The sequence below is a fragment of the Acanthisitta chloris genome, unplaced genomic scaffold (assembly GCF_000695815.1).
Source record: "Acanthisitta chloris isolate BGI_N310 unplaced genomic scaffold, ASM69581v1 scaffold12722, whole genome shotgun sequence".
Lineage (NCBI taxonomy): Eukaryota > Metazoa > Chordata > Aves > Passeriformes > Acanthisittidae > Acanthisitta > Acanthisitta chloris.
The window spans coordinates 1-21,908 of NW_008659951.1; the positions used below are offsets into that span (position 1 = coordinate 1).

A 21,908-nucleotide genomic window follows, 5' to 3' on the forward strand; every position below is an offset into this window, starting at 1 on the left:
CACCCCAAAACTGATCTTGCAAGTCTTGCTGGATCAGCTTAGGACAACCAACACTTTGACACTTTTGGGGGGACAAGGGGTGAAAGGGGGTCAGAAACCAGAGATTCCCCTACACCCATCTGTCCTTCTCCAGTTAAATCTGCTCCAAAAACCTGTTTGTCTGAGGGTAAGAAGGGGAAAATGTTGCTTTGCACTTTTTAAATCTGTTTGAAATGACACCATGAAAGATTCAGGGACCCAAATCCACTCTTGTAGTAGTTTAACAAAAATGAGCAATTTCAGTGAATTGCACTGGAGATCCAATGGTGTGGTGGGAGAATTAGCCTCTCTGGAAAAATCCAATTTCACCCAGCTGGAAGAAAAAAGTTTTACAGGAACTTCCCAATGTTTTATAGAGTTCAGTGCCTCTTATCTAGGGTTTTCCAAGCCTGTGTATGGAGTAGCACAGACAGAAGCTCCTACTCCATGAGTTAATTCAACTCCAACACACATCTATCACCCCATCAGAAAACTCAGGTGAAGCACTTGAGAGGAGTTTGAGGGTTTGACAGCTCTACCAGATGCTACTTGTTTCATCCTCCTCAACCTCCATTGGATTTTTCCAAGCTGAAGCTTTTCCCCCCATTCTTCAATGCTAAGGCAAACATCAAAAAATGCTGGAACTACACACACCCTCACCCAAAACACACACAAGGTGGTGGGGAGGGGGAGAAGAAAAATAACCCACATATGTTTTACCACCCTAGGTCAAAAGGCCAAGAAGACAAGTTCTCCTGATTTCAGAGTGTTAGTATATTTTATACACTGCCTATACGTTTAACACATGTGCCTCGCTACTATTTATTTATCATTTGTTTTAACCACAGGAGAATAAACCTCGCTATTTACAATATAGAACAGGCAAGTAATATATCCACATTACCATAAATACAATTTGTGTGGGTTTTTTTGGTGGTGTTTTTATTTTTTTGTGGTGGTTTTGTCTTTTTTTTTTTGTCTTTTTTTTTTTTGTCTGTTTGTTTTAAATACTTACAGAAAGCATCCAGGCTTCAGTGCGTGAGTTACAATACACAGAAGAGCTCCTTCACTCAGTAGTTCATTCACTCTTTACTGCTTTCTTCTAGTCAAGCTTGGACAACCTGCCTTCTTGCCCACCCATCTTGTCTCCTCCACACTGCCAGACACACCAAGCTTCCCTATTCCATCCAACCCTGGCATCTTCTCTGCAAGGATATCTATGCCAACACTACCCTCTCTTCTGCATCTAGGGACTCATTCTCCTCTCACACCAGTGCAATGTGGAGTTACTCCAGCGAGGTCAACGGAGACAGAGACACCAGTGAAAAGAAGGAAAATGAGGCCCATGGTTTAAATATAACAATAATAATAATAATGCACATAAATTGCAGCCCATCCTTTAATTAAGAAGACATTTTCTTGTAAAAAAAAGAATGGAGCCAGAAATAGTAATTCAGATCCAAAAGTCCTCATGGTTTGAACAGGTTTGGATCTGGCTTTGGAGGGGAAGAGCTATTCTAGCACACACACAAAAATGTAACAGTGAGTTTGCACATGTGTGTGAGAGAGAGACAGAGGGAGAAAGAATTTAACATAATACCACATTGAAACCATAAGAGGGTCCTTCTGAAGGGTTTTACAATAAATAAATGTTCATTCAATATTTATATATATATATTTATGTGTTGGCCTGTGTGTATTTATATACACACAGGCACACACTGAATAATAGGTTTCTAATCAGTTTATTTTTTAAACCATTAGCTAAACTGCTCGTGGGTGATTTTCAAAGCTCTGCAGCTCCCAAAAGCTGTGAGACCTTCCCGTGTCCAACACACCACCACAGGGTGGAAGGTGTGGATTCCACCTCCTCCAGCACTACCCCAACCTCCAGAATTGTACAGCAAATAAGCAAACATCAAAAAAAAGACAGTACACACTTCACTTTGCAGGACCACGGTGCTATTAACAGTAACATCCTGTCCCTCCCCATGCCTCCACCTTGAGATTTGATGCCAATGAGCCAGGCTGGACTGCAGGTCGTTGTTAACAAGAACTGTATCTTTTCTCCACCCAGTAGATGCACATTGAACACCTTAAATATTAGTGGCTAAAAATTTTTTTGGGGAAAAAAAAAAAGAAAAGAAAAACAAGGAAAAGACCTTGAAAATGATCCATTGTGTAAAATTACTCTGGTTTTGCACTGCCAATATCTACTACTGGTTGAAAAACTCTCTTGAGAACATCAATGGTTTATATAACCTTAGTGTGAATTGCTACTACTGGACAAACAAAAATTGCTTCCAAAACATCAAATAAAACACCCTCTGCTCTCCAGTGTTTCCTCAGAAAGCTTCATTGCTTCATTGAGGCATTCACTGGCTGCTTCCATTCCACTTTTCCTATGAAAGAAGAATATTGGTGCATCAAGTCCTGGATTGTAAGTCTCCTTTTCCAAGGAAAAAAGAAATGCTAAAGGTTGCCATCTGTTTCACAGCACTGGAGTGATCTAGCACTGCAGTCAAATTTCTGGCTTCTCTGGTCACTTGATAGTTTGTCTCTGTGTTGACTGGTTATTTCAAATCCAAGAGTTGGTTACCATTTGTATTTTTAAAATACAGTTCTCAATCTAGTGGTTAAAAAAAAATCTTAAGGTCATAGGGTTTACATACAGCTTGTGTCATGTACCACTGCCATAGTTTAGAGTAAATGGAATGATGACCTAGTAAAAGAGAAGTCAACTCCTCCAGGGGTTTGATCCAGGCCAAAACAGCTGCTGAACAATGCAAGACAGCACTGGGCTCCAAGATGCACTCAGATTTCTCTTGTCCTACTCAGAAATACATGTTCAAATTCCTATGGCATAAGACTAAAAAGTTCCAGTTCAGATTTCTGAAGCAGTTACCACAGGGTGAATTTGATCAGCAAGAGGTGGGAAGACGAGAGAAAAATGAATCATGCACAAAAAGAAACCAAAAGTATCTAGTGGTTCTTTTTTTCAAAAAAAAAAAAAAAGGCATTAAAGACAACAATAGTGCTAAAGAACTGCATTGGGAGAGGTTCTTTTAAATAGAAAATATGTGATTGGACTGAAGAGGACAGGCACACCTGGTTTTCTACTGTCTTCCCAACCTCTTTGTTGGATGTATTTGCCTGCAATATGGTGGACCCAACATTTTTGAGCTGTATCTTGTGACAGTGCAATGTGGATATGGAGCTGTCATTAAAGAGCTGACTCTCCCAGTGGGTCTCTTTGTCAGAGCCTTGTTTGCTCGATGTGCAGAAACTCCACTAGAAGAACCATCAAGGACCATCACTACCATACACACCTCTCTCCAGTTTTAGAAGTAAATGACCACTTCCTCTACCATTGCATTCAAAGCAGAAAGATCTTTCTTTCCTATCTGCTTAGCTCTCTAAGCAGTTGGGTAAGCTTCAGGAATAAAGTAGTATGGATTATTTATGCCAAAGAGAATATATCAGCCCAGGAGTTCATGGAGGATTGGTGCAATGAGCAAGATGTTCCAAGGATAAATGATCCATCAAACTGTGTAGATGACTAAGGTGAAGGTCAACTGGTGTCTAACCCCAGTGTGACAGGCACTTATTTCCACATGGTTGGACCTCATTAAAGTTCAGTCTACGGGAAAACAAAAAAAACAACAACAAAACAGCAACACAGCTGGGTCACCTGTACCCTACAAAGTGCTTATGTCTCGACATAGCTTTCAGATCCCAAAAGGTCAATCAAACCCTGTTTGTCTCCATATGTAGTTCTCATAGATCACCATCGCCCATCACCAAGGGTTGCCATCAAGCAGAAGACATCAGTCTTTGCAGGTGTAAACCTCTTCTCTCTGGGTGCATTGCTTGCATTCCACATAGCAGCACCACCTGACCTGGCACTGGCATGGCCGTGTGACCACACGGCTCTGCGTGTTGTGCCCTCGCCCACAGCAGATGCTGTCACAGTTCTTGTCTTTGTAACATTTCCTTCCCGAGGTCCCAGGGGAGTAGCGACTCATCATACAGAAGCTTGGGGAATCGTCAATGTAGACAAGATCCGTAGTCCTTGGGATTTGATCACTGTGACCAGGGATGGATTTCTTGGGTGGGGAGATGTCTCCTTCCCCTGTGGCCTCGTTGGTAGTGCTGCCCACTTTGAGCGATGTCTCATACTTCTGCTTCAGCTGCTTCCCTATTTCATGAAATGGAGAGAGCTGCCTCCAGCACGTTCGGACAGTACAGGATCCAGATACCCCATGGCATTTACAGGTTGTCTCCACTCCAGCCTTGATGACCTGCAGACACACAAGGCCCCAAAAGAAAATCAATTTTGGGGGAAGAAATCAAGACACTGAACAAAAATTGCTAAACACCTTTCTGGAACGCAAAGTTGATGACAATTCAAAGAACTATCTGTTGAAAGAGGACAGAACACATATACTACAGGAAATACTTGGTTTAGAAGGGTCCCACCAGGACTCTCGTGTTAAATTTCATGCCTTCTTATGCCTCTGGACTACAACCATCAAGTGCAAAGCTTAACTTCAAATCCTGTCTTAAGCAATTAATTCATTTTTCTTTATTTTAAAACTCAAATTCTTGCAATGGGTGTTATATTAAAAAATAAGACTCATCTCTCATATACCTTAAAAGAGAAATAACTAGTTCAAGGTATCAGAACGCATATATGGATGGCTAATTTATTCCCAAAGCAAAAGAAACTCAGTCTCCATGGAGCAAAATGTCCACATCTTGCATGGGAATGGCTCTCCTCAGACCACCACAAAGTACAGAGAAAGAAAATCAGACCCAGTGGAACCACAATATTCACATATGAGATGGAGGATGTAGAAACACAAGGTTATTTTCAACAGAAAATGCAGTGTAGGTAGGAACAGCAATATCAGAAAGGGAAAACAAAGCAAAGAGTCAATGGTTATTCATTTTGGAGAGAGCAGAAGGTGGTAACAGCCCCTTGGGTAAAGGACCCCAAACCCATCAACTGACTGAAGTTAAACAAATGATCCCATCCTTTTCAAATCAGGTTGCAATAAAGATGCTTCGTGGCACAAAATCATATCCTTCTCCTTAGAAATGCCATCTGAATGTTCCAGCTCACTTTCCCCAGAGAGAGATTTACTCCTGAGGCTTTCTCTGTGAGCAACACGAGAGCAGTCATGTTGTTTGGACAGTCACAGATAACCTATATTTTGCCCACAGATTATAAACAGATATTTCTATTTCTAATTCTCCCTCCCTGCCCCTTCCCCCAAAATAGGTTATATTTTGATTTTAAAGGGGTAAGGTAAACCTACTCTTAAAATAGCAGGTTAGAACAGAGTTTGTTTTATAGAGCTGACTCCTGGCAAGGTACTGCTGAAAGTGCCCTTCCTTTGGGCATCTAAGGTATCTAAGAAAGAAGAAAACAACTTTCCCTCTCTGCCCATTATGGCATCTGCCTACGTTATGGCCTCCTGACAGCAGAGGGCTGGCTCTGGTCCATTTCCTGACCATCCGGTTCTTAATTATTTGGCTGCATGAGTCCTGCTGAGCACCATGTGCAAATGTGCACTAGGTCATGGACTCAGAATTGGGGTCTGGCCCAATCCTGATATTCCAGAAACATTTTTAGAAAGACAATATGCATAATACAGCCTTCAGCAAAGCCTGGCCAATGGTCACACTTCATTCCTGTGACAGCCAAGACCTTTCCAATGCAATCCAATAATACACAGTAGCATTCAAACAAGTGACGGGTTACAGAGAGAGATGTGTTACTGCTTATAGTGCTCAGCTGGGCTGACTTGGTTAAGGGCTGTCACGCTTTGTGTGCCAAAGTGTCTAGCCAACTCTGCAAGAAATCCCACAATGTTAGACAAGAGTACAGAACACGTTTCCACACCAAGGGGGGAAAAACCCAACCCTCACCCACACCATCCCTTATGTAAAGTCTCATTTCACTGGTTGTCCAGAAGTGAGAGCTGAGTTCATGTGAAACAAAGCTCCTCCACCTGATTTCACGCCCAGACTGTCAGCAAACCAGGCAAAAAATTGCTGAGATACTTGGAGAAGGGCTGCACACTGCAGTCATTCATCAGTTCAGGCTTTTCTCAATCCTCCCACCTCCCCCAAAGCATCTGCATCTGCTCCACCTGGAAAAGGAGACAACTACCATTGTACAGGAGATGGGAAAAAAGAAACCAAGGGGAATTGGCTCAGCTAGTAGACATGCTCCTGGATTTTGAGCTGATTGAACAAGACAGGGTCATGAAATTCAGGAAGGGAACCTGGAGACAGGGATGTTTGTGTCAGGAGCCACCTCTCCTGTGCTCCATGGGAGTGCTGATGTTGCAAGTGCAGTGTACCTAAGGCATCTACATGGGGCTGGTAGATACAGCACAACACATGTTGGAAAACCAGATCCTGATGGATTGGCAGCTGGCAGAGAGCAGATAGCAGCAGACCTTCAGTCAGGAATAAGCATGTAGGTTTAGGCACTGAAATCACAGCAATCAGCCAGGGTTGACCTCACCAAGGCAAACATTTGAGTTTAAACACCTCGATTTGAGAAACACCTCTCAACTCCCATCTGACTCAGCAGAGCCAAAGCAGGCAGAGGATCCTGCAGTGAGGCAGACACCTGCACCTGCTCCACTAAACTGCTCTCCAGGCTCCTACTGACTGTGCTGATCACATCTCCACTCACTAACAAGAGTCTGGGGACACAGCCCACACAGAGGCACCTCAGTTTAGGTTTGTTAACCTGTGAGCAGAATCCCACCCTTGGGGACAAACTCAGGTGTCTAAATATCAGCATCTAGCATTTGAAAACTGCTTTTCGCTACCAACTGTTCCTCCAGGAGGGTAAAAGTCTCTCAAAGGGTACTAATACATGTATTTGTGGAGATGACCCTATTTTGATGATCTGGGCTCAAACAGCAATGAACAAAGTTCCTAATGCCTCCCAGTCTGTTTTTTCCTGACTCACTTCTAACTCCTTGCTAAGCAGTGGCTGGGACAGCTTAGGTATCATACACTGGTGGACAAAAGCATAAAAGGACATTGTCCCCATTCTCATGAATGCACCAGTTCATGAAATCCAGCATGTGGATTTTCATATGGCCACTGTGCAAGTGTGGTGCATCCCAACCACCCCATAAACCTTCTCCTTGAAGGACCAGGAAGGGCTCAAGAATGTTATGAGGCAGCTAGAGTGAAAATCCTGGAAAAAAAATCTCTTCCCCAGGCACTCTCCCCTGCTGCTGTCAGTCACGATGCAGCTACTTGAGGTGATGTGTGACGGAGAACTGCTGCCTACAGGCCCCTAACCACCCACGAGCCAAAATGAATCTTGGCAAAGACCTTCTGTTTCTCGTCTCGCTCCCCAGCTTCCACAACGACCTTCCTCCTCTTGTTGCAAGCTCCTGTCAGAGACACTTAAATCCACCTCATTTCTTCAGGAAGCAGAGCAAGACTGATCCAAGTCAGCAGGTTGCTTGAAGCGGTGTTGGAGAAAGCTTTCCTGGCTGGGCTCTGAGACAAATGGGTGAATGTCTAGCTCACACTTTGAAATCTGGAGGGGCTTCCAGGATAAAGCAGTGTAGCTTTTATTACTGCAAAAGTCTAGGGTATGTGAGGCAGAATAAGACTTTAACACAAACTTCTAATTTCAAGAGCTTTAGTAGCTTCTGTTTTCTTTTCAAGGCACATTACAGTTCAGAGCCTGATTTACCTCCATCCTACATAGACCTGCACCTCTTCTGAACACACATGGCATCACCACTGAATAATCATTTCATCTACACCAAGGAAGTGGCCACATGCACACTTCTATCTTGTCACAGATGTGAGACAGTATGAATTAGATTAAATCCAAAGCACAAAGTTAAGTCATGCTCCCTATGGTCCAAACATCATAGCCACTACACAGCAGCAGACTTGTAGCAGCTCAGGAGTAAACACAATAAGGAGCATCCTTATTGTGTTATATGCTGTAGATGGCTTCTATCATGAAAGAAAAGTCAAACAAAGACAACTAGTGAGTCAGGGATAGCATCACATGTAAAAATCATATCCTTACACTCTGCTCTGAACAACCTGGTCTGGTAGTTTCACAAATAGAAGAGCAGTTTGGGAGAGAAAATCAAGGTCTTTGAGCAAATTAGTTTGACTTAGGGACACAATTCCCATTAACCAAATACTGATAAAGGCAAAATGAGGGAAGCATAAAGCAAGACAGTCATCTTTACTGGTGCTTGCTACTCAGAGGAAATTAGATAGTGCTGCTGGACCGTCTGCCCAAATGGCTTTACAAGAGCCATAGGGAAAAGGGATCACAGCAGAGGATTGCTATGCAACATGTAATCCTCCCTCACAACAATGGTTCGCTACGAAGCTCAGACTAAGTGCCCCCGTAATGATCAGTCTCAGACATGCTGCAACACACAATTTCTCAGTGTTTTAGCTGAAACGCCGAGGACAGATTCCCATTCATTCCCAGCTGGGTCACGGGGCTCTGGCAGTGGTTTTCAGACAACTCTTGTCTGGGCAGCAGCAGTCCGAAGCGGACACACAGCCGTGGGAATTCCTCGGTTAGAGCTCCACTGTCGTCATGGCTGGTCTACGGCTCCAAGGCTTCAAACCATTTGCTATGGTTTGGGGGAGAGAAGGGAGCAAATGAACCTTCCTCAGACTCAGCTCATCCACAAAAAAGCCTGCCCCTCATCTTGTCTTACTTCAGAAAGGGCTTTGGGATGCTTCTGCACAAAGCAAATCCTTTCCATCCTCTGTATACATACCCCTCTTCAATTTAAATAGGCTTAGTCATTCTCTCAGCTCAAGTATTAAAGTTTGTTTGGACAGCAACCATGGTCCCCACACAACTAGACAACCAGACTTGTCCCTTTACACTGGCCATTGCCATTGGCTGAGTTATGAATGTTCTACAGATTGTTAGCCTTTTCTTTTTCCTTCGCCTTTCCTTCTATCTTGTTAAAAAAAACTTCTGAGCCTGTTCTCAACCTGCTTTTTCAGAACAAATTTCTTTCCACTACCCTTCCATCTTTAAAACTATGAACACTCATATTTTAATGACCATGTATTAAAATACAAGCATCACAGCATAAAACATAACCCTACTTAACATTGAGAACTTCATCACTATTTCCCCACCCTCCCTAGTATTCCTAACATGCTTCACATGCTGAGAAAGTTCCACATAAACAACTAACTGCAATCACTTATGGGACACAGCAAGAAATTTTTTCCAGAGTATTGATTTCTAGGCCTTAGACTTTGGCTGAGCCAATCTCAACCTGAAAGGAAAGGAAAATCCAGAGAGCATGCCTGTGCATTCCTACCTGTCATAACCTGCAGCAATTAATACTAGTGGTGGCACTGAAAACTGATCTGTGCATCAAGTCAGAAGCTCATCTCAGGCTGTTTTTTGCTAGGCTGGATTTGTACCTTGGTTGAAGTGTGATGCTACATTCCTCCCTGCAAGCATATCCCAAAAAAAGCTGCCAAAAGGATTCATTATGACCTCTTTTTTCCCCCCCCTCAAGCACCAACTGTATTAAGCTCATACGGATTTATCTCAAAACCAGCAATTATTACACATTTTGAAGGTGCAGAAAAACACAGGAGTTAACATTTAAACCTGTCTATTCAACAAACTCTGGAGTTTAACTGGAATCATGTTTACCAGTAGGTACTGTGTGAGACTGGATGGGCAATGCTTGTAAACACCACCTCTGCAACAGGAGACCAGGGTGCAAGTCTCTGCTTTGCTACGCCTGTGTGTGACCTTTAGTGAGTCACTTAATCTTTCTGTGTCTCAATTTCCCCCTCCGTAAAACGGAGATACAGAAATGAAGAGGGTGGTATGCTCTGATAACATGTTATGTGATAGCTCATGAAGTTCTTCAGACAGATGATAGCTGGGCAAACATCTACCTGATATGGAGAGTCCATCTCCAGCACAAGAGGCACGCTCAGCCCTCCAGATAGATCCCTGCCAGCACTGCCACTCCTTGCATGGAATTCCAAAACAAACAAGTCAACAGCAAAGGAAAGTCTATGCACCTCCCGCTATCTTCTCCTGAGCATCCCATATGGTTTCAGGTATAACATGTCTTAGGATGGGTCTGGACTTGAAGTCTACACCAACATGGGTGACCAGGAAGGATCATGGCATGGGGTTGGAATGAGAATCTTTAAGGTCTCTTCCAATCCAAATCATTTTAGGATTCCATGATCCTTCAGAAAAGTTCCCCTAGTTTGTACAGACCAAAACATATTGTGCAAAACCAATTAAACCTCACCAAGAGAATGAGCTTCAAAGCAGGATATTGCTCAAAGTGAGAGAAAAGACTTGTTTTGTTCTCTATTTCTGCCCTCCCATAGTTTTACACTAAGCACTCTTGGCTCTCAAAAGTCTGTGGTTATACCCCAACTTCAGGGTCCTGAAGGCAAAGGCCTGTGTCCCTCTCTTTTTGGAAGGATAAAGGAAAAAGGCAATGAGAACATGTCAATTTTTTTCCTTGGATAACAGCAGCCCCCTTTAATAGTGCCCCTTGGATCTGTAAGACATGCTTGACCAGACATACCTCTGGAAGAGGTCAGCACTCCTGGGATTAAGAAACTTAGCAACGCTCCAGAGAGGGAGTTGAAAAGTCATGTTTAATGATACTTTGCTGAGAAACTGGGCAAATTTAATTAAAACATCACTTACTCAAGCCCAGTGGAACTAATTGAGTGCTCTAATATTCCGACTTTTCATTAATGGGTTACAAAAGAGGACTGCACTTGTGTGTATAAGGGGGAAGAAGGGGGAGGATATAGAGAAGATGAGAGCTTTAGCAAGGCTGCCTGTGCTTTATTTAATATAGCTAAGAAACTTCCTTGCTGGCAGTAGAGTTTTAATACAGTTGACTTCTCTCACCACCACCACCCCCATCCCCTCAACACATACACACATTTCCCCCTCTCAGCACACACCCTCTCCACCCAAGACCCCTCAGAAAGAATAGGTGAATGAGGGAGAGTAGATTTGGCCAAGGAAGGGAAATTGCTTTTTTAATAAGTGGTCTATTCAGAGCTCCTACTTTTCAATAAAGAGAAAGCTGGAGAAGTCCTGGTCTAATTACCTCATCCTCACACTAGACAAGCTCGCCCTTTCATTAACCACTGAGGTCATATCATATAACTTGGTGAGCCATCACAGGCACAACATGTTCAGTGATTATTTCATTGGTGGCAGCAAAATTACAGTCAGCCCATCAAGGTTGTAAAAACCAGAAGTAAAATCATAATTAAATGAGAACGTCTACCAAGAGACACTAAAACTAGGCGGGATAGGATAATGTCACCCTCTCAGAAATACACAGATTGTTTGCTAGTGTGACACCATGGAGAAACTGCTATTAGTCCAGAAGGGAGAGAGTTGGTTGCCAAATTAGTCAGTGAAGCACAGGTCCATTTTTTCCTGCATCTCAAGGGGTTATTTGTATGTTTTGCCATGGTTGAGAGTAATTAGATGTGAAAGATTACATATTAAGAATCAGTGAAAGACCACCAAGCTTGTGCTGCATCTTTAATACATATTCCTCCACTCTCTCAGCTAACACAAACATGCACATCCATCCACACACTAAACACTCCAGTTCCAAATTGTTCAGGTCCAAAATGTCACAAATCAAGGCTACCTGCACTCCTGTATTGCCTTTGATCAAAATCAAATAACCCAACTAGGTTAGTTCAAAGTGGTTTCACACTGTTGTGGTCACTAGGTTAGCAAATCCTACTCGATGGTTGGAAACTCTTTACATCAGAGATTAGCTGATGGGCAGCTTCTTCAGAGAGAAGTAGGGAAAAGGTGCTGAGAATCATTTTACCCACTACCTTCATCAAGGTAAATATCAGAGAATCATAGAAATAGCTGGGTAGGAAAAGACCCCAAAGATAATCGAGTCCAACCCTGCCATGGTTGCTAGACCATGGCACTAAGTGCCACATCCAGTCTCATCTTGAAAACCTCCAGGGACAGTGGATCCACCACCTCCCCGGGCAGCCCATTCCAATGCCTGATCACTCTCTCCATAAAAAAAATCTCTTCCTAATATCTCTGTCTCTTTCTCTCTCTCTCAATAAATTCAGCAAGGAACCTGGTAGTGCTGCTTAGCACCTCTCATCTTCCAGTGCTGCACTCAGTGGGAGCAAGAGAAAGAGCATAGATTGAACCTGATATTAATCTACACCTGAGTAGAAGCAATGTCAACCACATCAAGAAGGACAATGCTTAAGCTTCAAACTGGTTTCAATATTTTAGAATCTGAAGCAAGCACTGCAAGTTTTGACCTTGCAGTTACAAAGTCAGCCTGGGTCCCCAATCTCAAATCATCTTCTTAATGACACCATACTGTGCCAGTGGTTTAGGTCCATGTATCATGACTATATAGATGTACGTTCTCCTAATCTTCAACCACCATCCTCCTAAAAACTTCCACCTCAGTGTGAAGTTCATTTGTTCGCTGCTTGGCTTCATGGTGGCATGAATCTGGTGAGCTGCTTGGCTTGTCTTTCAACCAAACCATGATACAATTATTCCAGGAGCACAAACAAAGAAATCATTTCAACTGCTGCTGCAAATAGGCAAGGAAAGCTGTCAGACAGCAATACCAACTCGACAGACATGTTGTGGGTCGACAAAAATAGGAACACTGGATCACTGACCTGCAGCAGCAAAGGTCTTTGACTTGGATTGCCATGAGGGCTCTCTGAGTCTGGACAACCATCACAACTGTTACTCAGCTGTTTAGCTGCAGATATTACACTTGTGCTGTGAAACCACTGCCAATGACCAGAGCCTGACTGTGCCAAGTGATGCAGAGGCAAAGGATGCTGGAGAATCCTACATCTTCCCCTGGGAACTAACTTGTATTTAGTAGGACAAGAAAGGGAAGGAAGAAAGGGAAGAATCAATCCCTCCAACTCATCCTTGGGGCTCAAAGTCACATAGTGTAGAGCAGAGATGATAAATAAGGACACCTAACCTATATCCAAGGCTGGTCCAAGCCATACAGGCATCCTGACTGCAGCTATTGGGATGGGAAACACAGAGGTCAAATCCCTTGGGAAAGTCTTTTAGGCCCACCACTGCTGGGACATATTCATGGAGTTACAAGAACATGTCAATGGCACCTAAAGCCACAGTCTCGTAGGTTTTGATAAGACTGTATAATATGACTCTGGAATGGGAGGAGAGCTGAGACAGCTCACAGCAATTTCCAGCATGAAATCAGTGTCCATGGACCACCTTCTCCATTGGCAGTCCCATCTGCTACACAGCCAACTCCGAAGTGTTAGGACAGGCTCTTGGGAACAACCAGCAAGATTTAAACAAATTTCATTATCCTGCAAAGCTTGTTTCACACATCCAAGAGCTGCAACAAGAGTCCAGAGACACTGAGCCCTTTAATGCAGAGCAGAAGAGCTGTCAACCAAAACCAGACACCAGCTAAATCCAGGATATTTCTAATCCTGACCTCAGAACTGTCTAGGAGCATCTGGTGGTGGGGAAAGGGGGAAACATTTTGATGTCCAGCACTCGCTGGTGGCATTCTCCAATGCCCCAACTCTGTCATGAGGAATGATATTTTATACATACACACAGGAACAACTGAGCTGGGGTGGCCATTCCTAGAATGCACAACTGGCTGGGCTGCATTTGCCTGGGAAACTGGAGACTCAGGTCCCCCATCCCAGCCCCAACCCTGCATCCAATCACACAGACAATAACAAGGCTCGAAGGCTATTTCTAGCATTACAGTATGTCCCACTCTGAGGTTGGTGCAGTGAAACACTGATCCTAAGCACCTGTGCTAGCCAATCTGAGGGATTTTCATGTTCGAGCAACTCTAGGCTAGGTACAGCCAAGCAGATTATGGGAGAAGGTGGAAAGCCCCTTCCTTTCACCCCTTGTTGGGATGACCCAGCAATTGCCAACACATTGTCCTTTACATCAGTCATAGAATATCCTGAGTTGGAAGTGAGAAGGACCATCAAGTCCAAATCCTGGCCCTGCACAGGACAACTCCAAAAAAAACCCCAAAAAAATCACACCATGTGCCAGACAGCATTGTCAAAACACTTCTTGAACTCTGGCAGTTCTGCAGGGAGGCCTCCAGGGTCTGCAGAGTAAAGCCTCCTGGGAAGAACAAGGGGTAAATAGCAACAAGTCCTCCAGCAGAGAGGATTAGGATGGGAAAAGATAAAAGGGACTCTACACCCAAGCACTGCCATTTGCAAATGCATCAGCTCTAGACATCACACAAGGTTTCTAGCAGAAAACAAAGGTGAAGGGTCTTTTAGGACTGAGGTCAGTCAAAAAAATAGTCTCTCCACCCTGGTTCCCTGCCAAGTGTTTCTCCAGCCAGTTTTAAAGAAACTTGGCTATGGAGATGCTTGGCTGTTCACGCTCTACTGAACTGCCATAAGAAAAGCATCCCCCAACCTGTGTTGTGGCAGTATAAATCCCTTCCTCTTCATCCAACCTCATGTAAACCTGAAGAACATATCTTTCCATCCCTTTGTAGTGTAAGACCCTGTGGAAAACCAGCAATCTTTGTAACCACCTTAGTTTCTAGACCTGGACAGTCCCATTTCTTTCTCTCTTATCTCTCCAACAGTTTTGCTCAAGTCTTAAAGCACAGTGACAAAACTAGCACATAGTTCCATAACAGACATCACCCCTCCAGCAGAAGAATCACTCCATGCATTTTGCATCCAAACACTTCTGCTTCCACACCCAAGTGCAGCCCCTTATCACCCCCACAATAGTGTGAACCCCACCAGCGAGCAGTCCGCAACGCACCTTCATGCCCACAAGGTTATTGTGGAAGTCCACCCTGGCTCGCAAGTCCTTGTTGGGCTTCCTCCCTAGGAACTCCTTGACGAACTTGTTGCTATATTTCAGGTTGTCACCACAGCCTCCCCACTGCCAAGCCTCCCTGTTCTCCAGGTCAGGGGCCTCGTCGCAGGTGCATCGCTCCATCCGCCCCGCGCTGCAGGCCTTGGCCATGGCGTGTGTCAGCCCTGCGGAGGAGATGGCGTACAAGAAGGCTGTCTCCTTAAAACCTGCAGGAGAGAGGAAGAAGCAGCTTGATTTGCAGCTGGAACGAGGGTTAAAGAAAGAAAAGAAAAACAGAAAATTAAGGCAAAACCCACTGTGAGCAGAGCTGGAGTGGTGTCACGGAGTCAGAGAATGGGTAAAGTTGGAAGGGACCACAGTGGGTCATCTGGTCCAACCTCCCTGCTCAAGAAGGGTCATCCCAGAGCACAAGGCACAGTGATTCTGGAACATCTCCAATGAGGGAGAACCCTCACCCTCTCTGGGCAATCTGTTCAGTGCTTGGCCACCCACACAGGAAAGAAGTTCTTCCTCATGTTCAGGTGGAACTTCCTGTGTATCAGTGTCTGCCCATTGCCTTTTGCCATAGAATCATAGAATTTTAGGCGTTGGAATGGACCTTAGAGATCATCTAGTCCCAATCTCCCCTACCATGGGCAGGGACACCTCCCCACTAGACCAGGTTGCTCAAGGCCTCATCCAGTCTGGCTTTGAACACTGCCAGACTTGGGGCAAAACCCATTGCTTGTCCCATTTCTTAGCAGCACCACCATGCAGAGCCTGCTGCAACCTCTGACAACCTCAAAGCATGTCAGGATGTACATTCATCACTGATGGTAAAGAGGACCCATTGAAGGGCAAGGAATGATGGACAGAGGTGGCACAAGCCAGAAGTCAAAGACAAAATCTGGCCAGCTGTAAGGTTGCCACTCTGCAGACAGCCTCAGCCTGAAGATGGAAAGTGAGCAAGAGTTGTCTTATCCCTGGAAGTGTTCAAAGCCAGGTTGGATGGGATTTGGAGCAACCTGGGCCAGTGGAAGGTGTCCCTGCCCATGGCAGGGAGGTTGGAACTAGATGATCTTTAAGGTCCCCTCAAGCCCAGATCATTCTATGGTTCCATAAAAAGTTGGCCAGGCTATGGAGGTATGATGGTACAGCAATACTGTTACCAAGGAGACACCAAATAGCAGGACAGCACAGACTTGCAGTCTGATGCTTGGGGTAGAAACCATAAGTGCTCCTTTTTTTTTCCTCTCTCTCCCTGAATAAAGCTACTAGGTGCTACTCACTCCAGACCAACAAAACTGTTAGCAGACAGCACCTGATGGATGGGAAGCAGACAGTCTGTCACCCAACAGCACCTCACTCAAATGCCTCAAAAAGCAGTTTACACCTCAAACCTGTCAGGCACAGCCTTCTTTCTACCTCCACACTCACCTGCAGGGATGCAACATCATCTGCTTCCCCCAATAGGTAAACTAACACCCAGAGACACCCATGATTTCAATCCAAATGATAAAAGCCAGAAATATAAAGCAAACATGCCAGTATTTATAGCTCCTCATTGTCCGGCTCTGGAAGCCGTAAACGACTGCATATTTGAGATGCAATTCCAGAACAGCTTTGGATGGGACTCAAGAAATCCCCCACTCAAAAATAACACAAGTAGATAGTGACAGTAGTGGATATATCTGTAGGCTGGTGTGTCAACCAAGGACATGCAGAGACACTGCCAGGTCATTTTTGGAACTGTTCCTTGGGAGGCTCATGATAGTCCAAGCAAGCTCATGGGGTGCTACCCTGGCCCATTCCCAGAGCCTGCCTTTGCAAAACACTCCCAGGTGCACAAAGACTGATGAAAATCCATCCAAGGAGACTAAGGTTTGGTCCTCCCAAAGGTTCTGACTCAAACCCAGTTGTGGTAGGAATTAGCCAACCATTCTATTGCTCACCTGGAAAAGAAGAGCAATAACCTCTTCCTTACTGAAATTACAGTTAAAATAAGGCTCAACTCCACACTCACTGAGAACACTGTAAGGAGTAGTCAGGGTTGAGAAACCAAATTCAGAGTTTTTCCCCTCCATTTCCTCCCTGAAATTAGACCATGTGCTCTGACACCACAGAAACATCTTCAGCGTTGCAAACTCTCTCACTGGGAGCAGAGAAAGAATGACTTCATTCACACAAAAAAACTCGTGGATACACAGGCCACCAAACTCCTCTGGGTAGAACATGTCTTCTAAGCAGCTTTCATCCTTTGCAGGCTATATTTTAGGTTACACCCTAGGTCAGACTGCCCACATGCCTGTCAGAGGGATGCCACTACTAAAGACAGATGTTCCCAAGCCTCTGTGCTCCTGGATTGTAGAACTGACTTCTTGCCACAGCTACTACTTGTGCTACAGAGAGGTACCAGTGTGCTAAAAAACAGTCCTCAATAAAGTAGGGTGTGTGAATTTTCCTCTGAAGGCCTGAGACTGCAGTCACAATAGTTTGGATTGGAAGAGCCCTTGAAGTCCCTCATTTCACCCTGCTGCCATAGGCAGGAACACCTTGCATAGACCAGAGTGCTCAAAGCCCCATTCAACCTGGCCTTGAACACTTAATTCACAGCAAACAGCTTAGCTGTGGTACAGTTTAGTAGACAGCTCAGATCTACAAACTGCCTGAAGACCTCCTTTCGTGAACCACTGAATTCAGAGTGGTTGTGTTACAAACTGCCTGAAGACCTCCTGCTGTGAACCACTGAATTCAGAGTGGTTGTGAAATCTCAGAAGAAATTCAGCACCATGCAACCACAACCACATGGCAGGTTTGCCAGAAAGCCAGAAGAAATGGTTCCTTTGCCAAGTTCTCCTCTTCCATCAACCTCCACCCATCAACTTCAGCTCTAGTCCCCCCATTCTCCATCACTGAAACCTCCACAAACTCCCAGTGCCCATCAGCATGGGTATCATCTCACCCACAGGCAGCTCAGGCGTCTTCCAACAAAGTCCATGTGACATTTGGCTCTGGCCAGATTTAAAGCCATCTCCTCCACACACTATTTGATTGCACCAAGATATTTTGTAACAAGATAATGAGCTTTAAATCAATGCAGGCATTCTAACCCCCAGTGCATTGACAGTCTGCAGCCACAGCTATCCAATTTCAGCCATTTCCAAAATTGTTCCTGAGTATCCAAAGAGGATAACAAGTCCCTTAAACAATCCCCTGTTATTTTAAGAAACAGGCTACATCAGCCCAAGTTGCAAACCAGCAGTCAAGTTGTTCTAGTGACTAAGTATACAAGTGAAGGGAGAAACTGTTAAGCGAATAAAGTGGTTTGGAGTTTCCCCCCTCCCCCCTCTTTCCTTAAGAAGCTGCAATGGTCCTGGAGGAGAGGCAGCAAACCCACATTGCTGTATTTGAATAACTGTGTCTTAGTGGGTGATACATGTGTGCCTTTGGCCCTAAGGTATCACTTGCTGCATTGCTGGACCAGGAACCAGCAGCTCCTGGAAAGGAGGAGAAAGATTTACAGGGCAGTGTGTTATCCTGCAGGAACAACATCTGAAGGATTTACAGCATCGGTGGAGGGCAGTGATGTTGCAGGGGCATAAAACATGGAAGAATGAGACAGCAGGCAGAGCCTTGCAGCCCTCAGAGCTATCATTTATTACACAAGTCCCTGACAAGGGGTGGGATGAGGGAATCTCAATGGTGTTTTAAGGCAGCCCAACTCCAGGCTGCTTCGAAATACCTATCATCCAGGGCTGCCCAGGGGACATGCACGTCTGAAGGAACAAGCTGTGGCCTCCAGGTGTCAGCATGAGAAAGTGCTTGGCTTTCCCAAGGCACCACTAATCCAGGGACTCCTCTGGCATGCAAGGATATTTTTAAATGTCTTGCAGCTCTGGCCGGACCTCTTGGGTTTCATAAGGACTTTCCTTGTTTCCACTAGTCAGTGACAGTGCATTAGTTAAGCCGTAGAGCTTCTGAATTACTCCTCCTCACTAATTAGTGAGAGAGGAGGCCTTGCAAACTTCTGCTCTTATCTTTGAGCACATCAGACCCTGGATTCCTAAATCCAGCTCCACTGCTGAGCGTGGGACTTTCTAGAAGTCACTAAGGCCCTTAAGACCCTTTCACGTTGTCTGCAAAATGGTCCTGCTGCACTGTTAGCTGGAGGCCAGAAATAAGAACTGGATTTTACTGGGAGGGTAGAAGAAATTGGACAATATGAGATAGTCAGAAGTTATAGAGTATTCCAGCAGCAGGTGGTATTTTTATACTTCCTTTATACTATCTCCACCTGAGCTGCTGGGAAGAGGTGTGGGAACTACCCATCACTCACAACCAGGAGCTTTTTCCCTGGGTAGAGCAATAACAGGACACAAACATTTGCAGGTTTTGCCCTGTACTATGACACAGCTCCCCTTGCCCTCTCTAACAGGAAAGAACAAAACTGTCTGTTTTACCTTATTTCCCTTAACAATGCATTTTCTCAACTTTCCCAAAAGACTGATCTAATAAATAGAAAAAAATAAATAAAGTAAGAAGAAAAGAGGGTACAGCTTTGGGAGCATCAACACTTTTCCCTGCAGCAACAGCAGAAGTGAGGAACATACATAGCTACTGGCTACAGACACATACCCAGACATCTCCAGTCTCCAAGCAGTAGGAACCAGGTGGGACAAGGACATAAATTACCACCATCACCACATTCTGTGCCTGCTGTACACTTTTATGGATGAGCTTAAGCCTTCTACAAGCTCTTTTTGAACCTCTGGGGTGATGGAGACCCACCATTGGCAAAGAATGCACCAAACTGACCACTCTGCAAAACACCAGGGAAGCTGATGGGTGCAAGGGGTGCCAGTAGCCCCAGAGACCCCCCACTTCACTCACCTCTCTTTAGCAAGCTCGCCCTGTATCGACCCTCGAGGGTGCAGTTCCAGCGCTCAAAGCGAAACTGGTACTGGCACTCCAGGGCACTCATGCTGATAGCCTCCATCAGGGTCTCGGCCACACCAGGGTCCCGGCGGCACATCCTGCGCTGCTTCTTCTCCAGCTTCAGGCGGTCACAGACTTTGTAGTGGGCTTTCACTGCAGCTTCCTCCATTTCTGAGGTCAGAGGGAGGATGGTCAGGGGTTCATTCCCCGTCAGCCTGCAAAGAAAGAGGGGAACAGCAGTAAGGAAAAGGAAGAAATTTTATGAAGAAATTTTTGACTGAGAGTGGTAAAGTACTGGCACAGGTTGCCCAGGGAAGCTGTGGCTGCCCCATCCCTGGAAGTGTTCAAAGGCCAGGCTGGATGGGGTTTGGAGCAACCTGGGTTAGTGGAAGGTGTCCCTGCCCACAGCAGATGGTTGGAACAAGATGATCCCTCCAAGATCCTTTCCAACCCAAACCATTCTATGAAATACAGCCCATGGTATAAAGGGGAACCATGGTTGGATCAGGATCTCTCTGACAGAGTTCCACAGGGACTTGCTGATGTCTGGGCCAGGAGTGATTTTATAACACAGCACCCTGCATTGTGCAAGGTGGGTGCAAGAGAATAAGGGTAAGAAGCAATTAGGTAGCTCTCACAGAGCTAGTTTGGACAAAAGACCTTGGCCATCTCCACCACAGTTTAAAACTGAAATTGGAAGGGAATAATTTAAGGTGCCTAACTGCATGAAGTTAGGAAAATAACAAAAATAAAAGAACACCGTGGTCACTCTCCTGTGCATAAATGAAAAATCATTTTAGTACATCAAGCAGAGCCAGAACCAGCTTGGGAAGGGACAGAGAATGATTTGTCCCACCAAACCCCAAGAGAGACACCGAGAAAGCACACAAAGCCACCCTGCCCTCAGCAGAAGAGATCTTGACATAAAACCTAGTGAGCCACAGCCTGACGCTTGAGCAGGATACAGTTTCCAGGAGATCTTGCCAAAAGCTCTTACAAGACAGAACAAGCTCAAAACCTGAAAAAATAACCTGAAGAAATTCATGTCTCATTGTCTTCTCCCCTCCCGTGCCTTGTCCCAGCACAGGGTCCTTGACTCATACAATGTGCAACAAAAGACACAAGCACTCTGTTCCCAGTGTCAAGTGACAAGCTGCTGGAAAAGGACCAGGCTGGCATCAGCCCCAGGGAGCTGAGAGGCTGCAGGAACATCTGCTGGGCTCAGGAGTGGTTTGTTGGCTAGGCTGCTGGACCCCACTCTCCTGGCTCTGCCCTGTTCCGGCCAGGTGTCAGTCAATGGGAATCATTCTGCAGGGTTTTGGAGGACCCAAAGACACATTTCCTCCACCAAAAAGGAATAACGGCTTAAATCCAGAACTGGAAATATGCTGGAACATTGCAATCCTGCACAGGCAAGTTTGGAGATGGGTCAAACACTTGGACATCTCCATTGCTGAAGGACCATCGGGGAAAATGTAGTATAGCACACTCACCCCCTTTGCTGAACACAGATGAATCCTGGAAACCCCTTAAAACCCCTCTTGTCTCACAGGAGCAGTGATTTGTTGTTCATCTCTAATCAATGGGGTGCATCCTGCCAGAAGTAGAGGTCCTGAGGACAGGCAGCTAAGATGCTTTAGCTCCCAAACCTCTGTGCACAATGGGCATAAAACCCTGATCTGAGCCACAGACAGCAACATCCAGTACAGATCCAGTCATTACTGAGGCATTGATGAGGTGATTTAACATCAGATGTATAAGGGAGGGAGAAAAAAAAGTAGCTGGGTTTGGATTCTTAGAACACCAATGTTCTCCTTCAGTTCCTTTCAAAAATATTAGAATCTCCAGTAAAGCAACTGTAGTGGTAAAAATGAGACCAACTTGTGGGTACCCAGCCTTGGTGCCTCATTAGCTGAAGCTCCAAAAAGGCTCATTCATGAGAAAGGTGGTTTGGTCTGAGCCTCACAGTAGTAAAGACCTGTAACAAAATCTCCAGGACCTTCATTCCTGGCCTTCATGATACTCTGAAGGTTCATTCCTG

General features: G+C 45.0%; 1 protein-coding gene across 1 annotated transcript; it reads right to left on the reverse strand.

The window, feature by feature from the left end:
• Positions 1-3,434: 3,434 nt before the first annotated feature.
• WNT9A (wingless-type MMTV integration site family, member 9A) lies at positions 3,435-20,076 on the reverse strand. Its single transcript, XM_009069620.1, has 3 exons — positions 19,823-20,076; positions 14,897-15,159; positions 3,435-4,319 (listed from the first exon to the last, which is right to left on the reverse strand). The coding sequence occupies exons 1-3, from the start codon at positions 20,034-20,036 to the stop codon at positions 3,846-3,848; spliced, it is 951 nt and encodes a 316-aa protein (XP_009067868.1). The 5' UTR covers positions 20,037-20,076; the 3' UTR covers positions 3,435-3,845.
• Between the last annotated feature and the right edge of the window lie 1,832 nt (positions 20,077-21,908).

What these genes read in the sequence shown, in the direction of transcription:
- WNT9A (XM_009069620.1), bottom strand. Translation starts at nt 20,036, where the DNA reads ATGGAGGAAGCTGCAGTGAAAGCCCACTACAAAGTCTGTGACCGCCTG. An exon ending in GGCGAGCTTGCTAAAGAGAG is followed by an intron (nt 15,160 to 19,822) that starts GTGAGTGAAGTG and finishes TCTCTCCTGCAG; the next exon opens with GTTTTAAGGAGACAGCCTTC. An exon ending in ATAACCTTGTGGGCATGAAG is followed by an intron (nt 4,320 to 14,896) that starts GTGCGTTGCGGA and finishes GTGTGTCTGCAG; the next exon opens with GTCATCAAGGCTGGAGTGGA.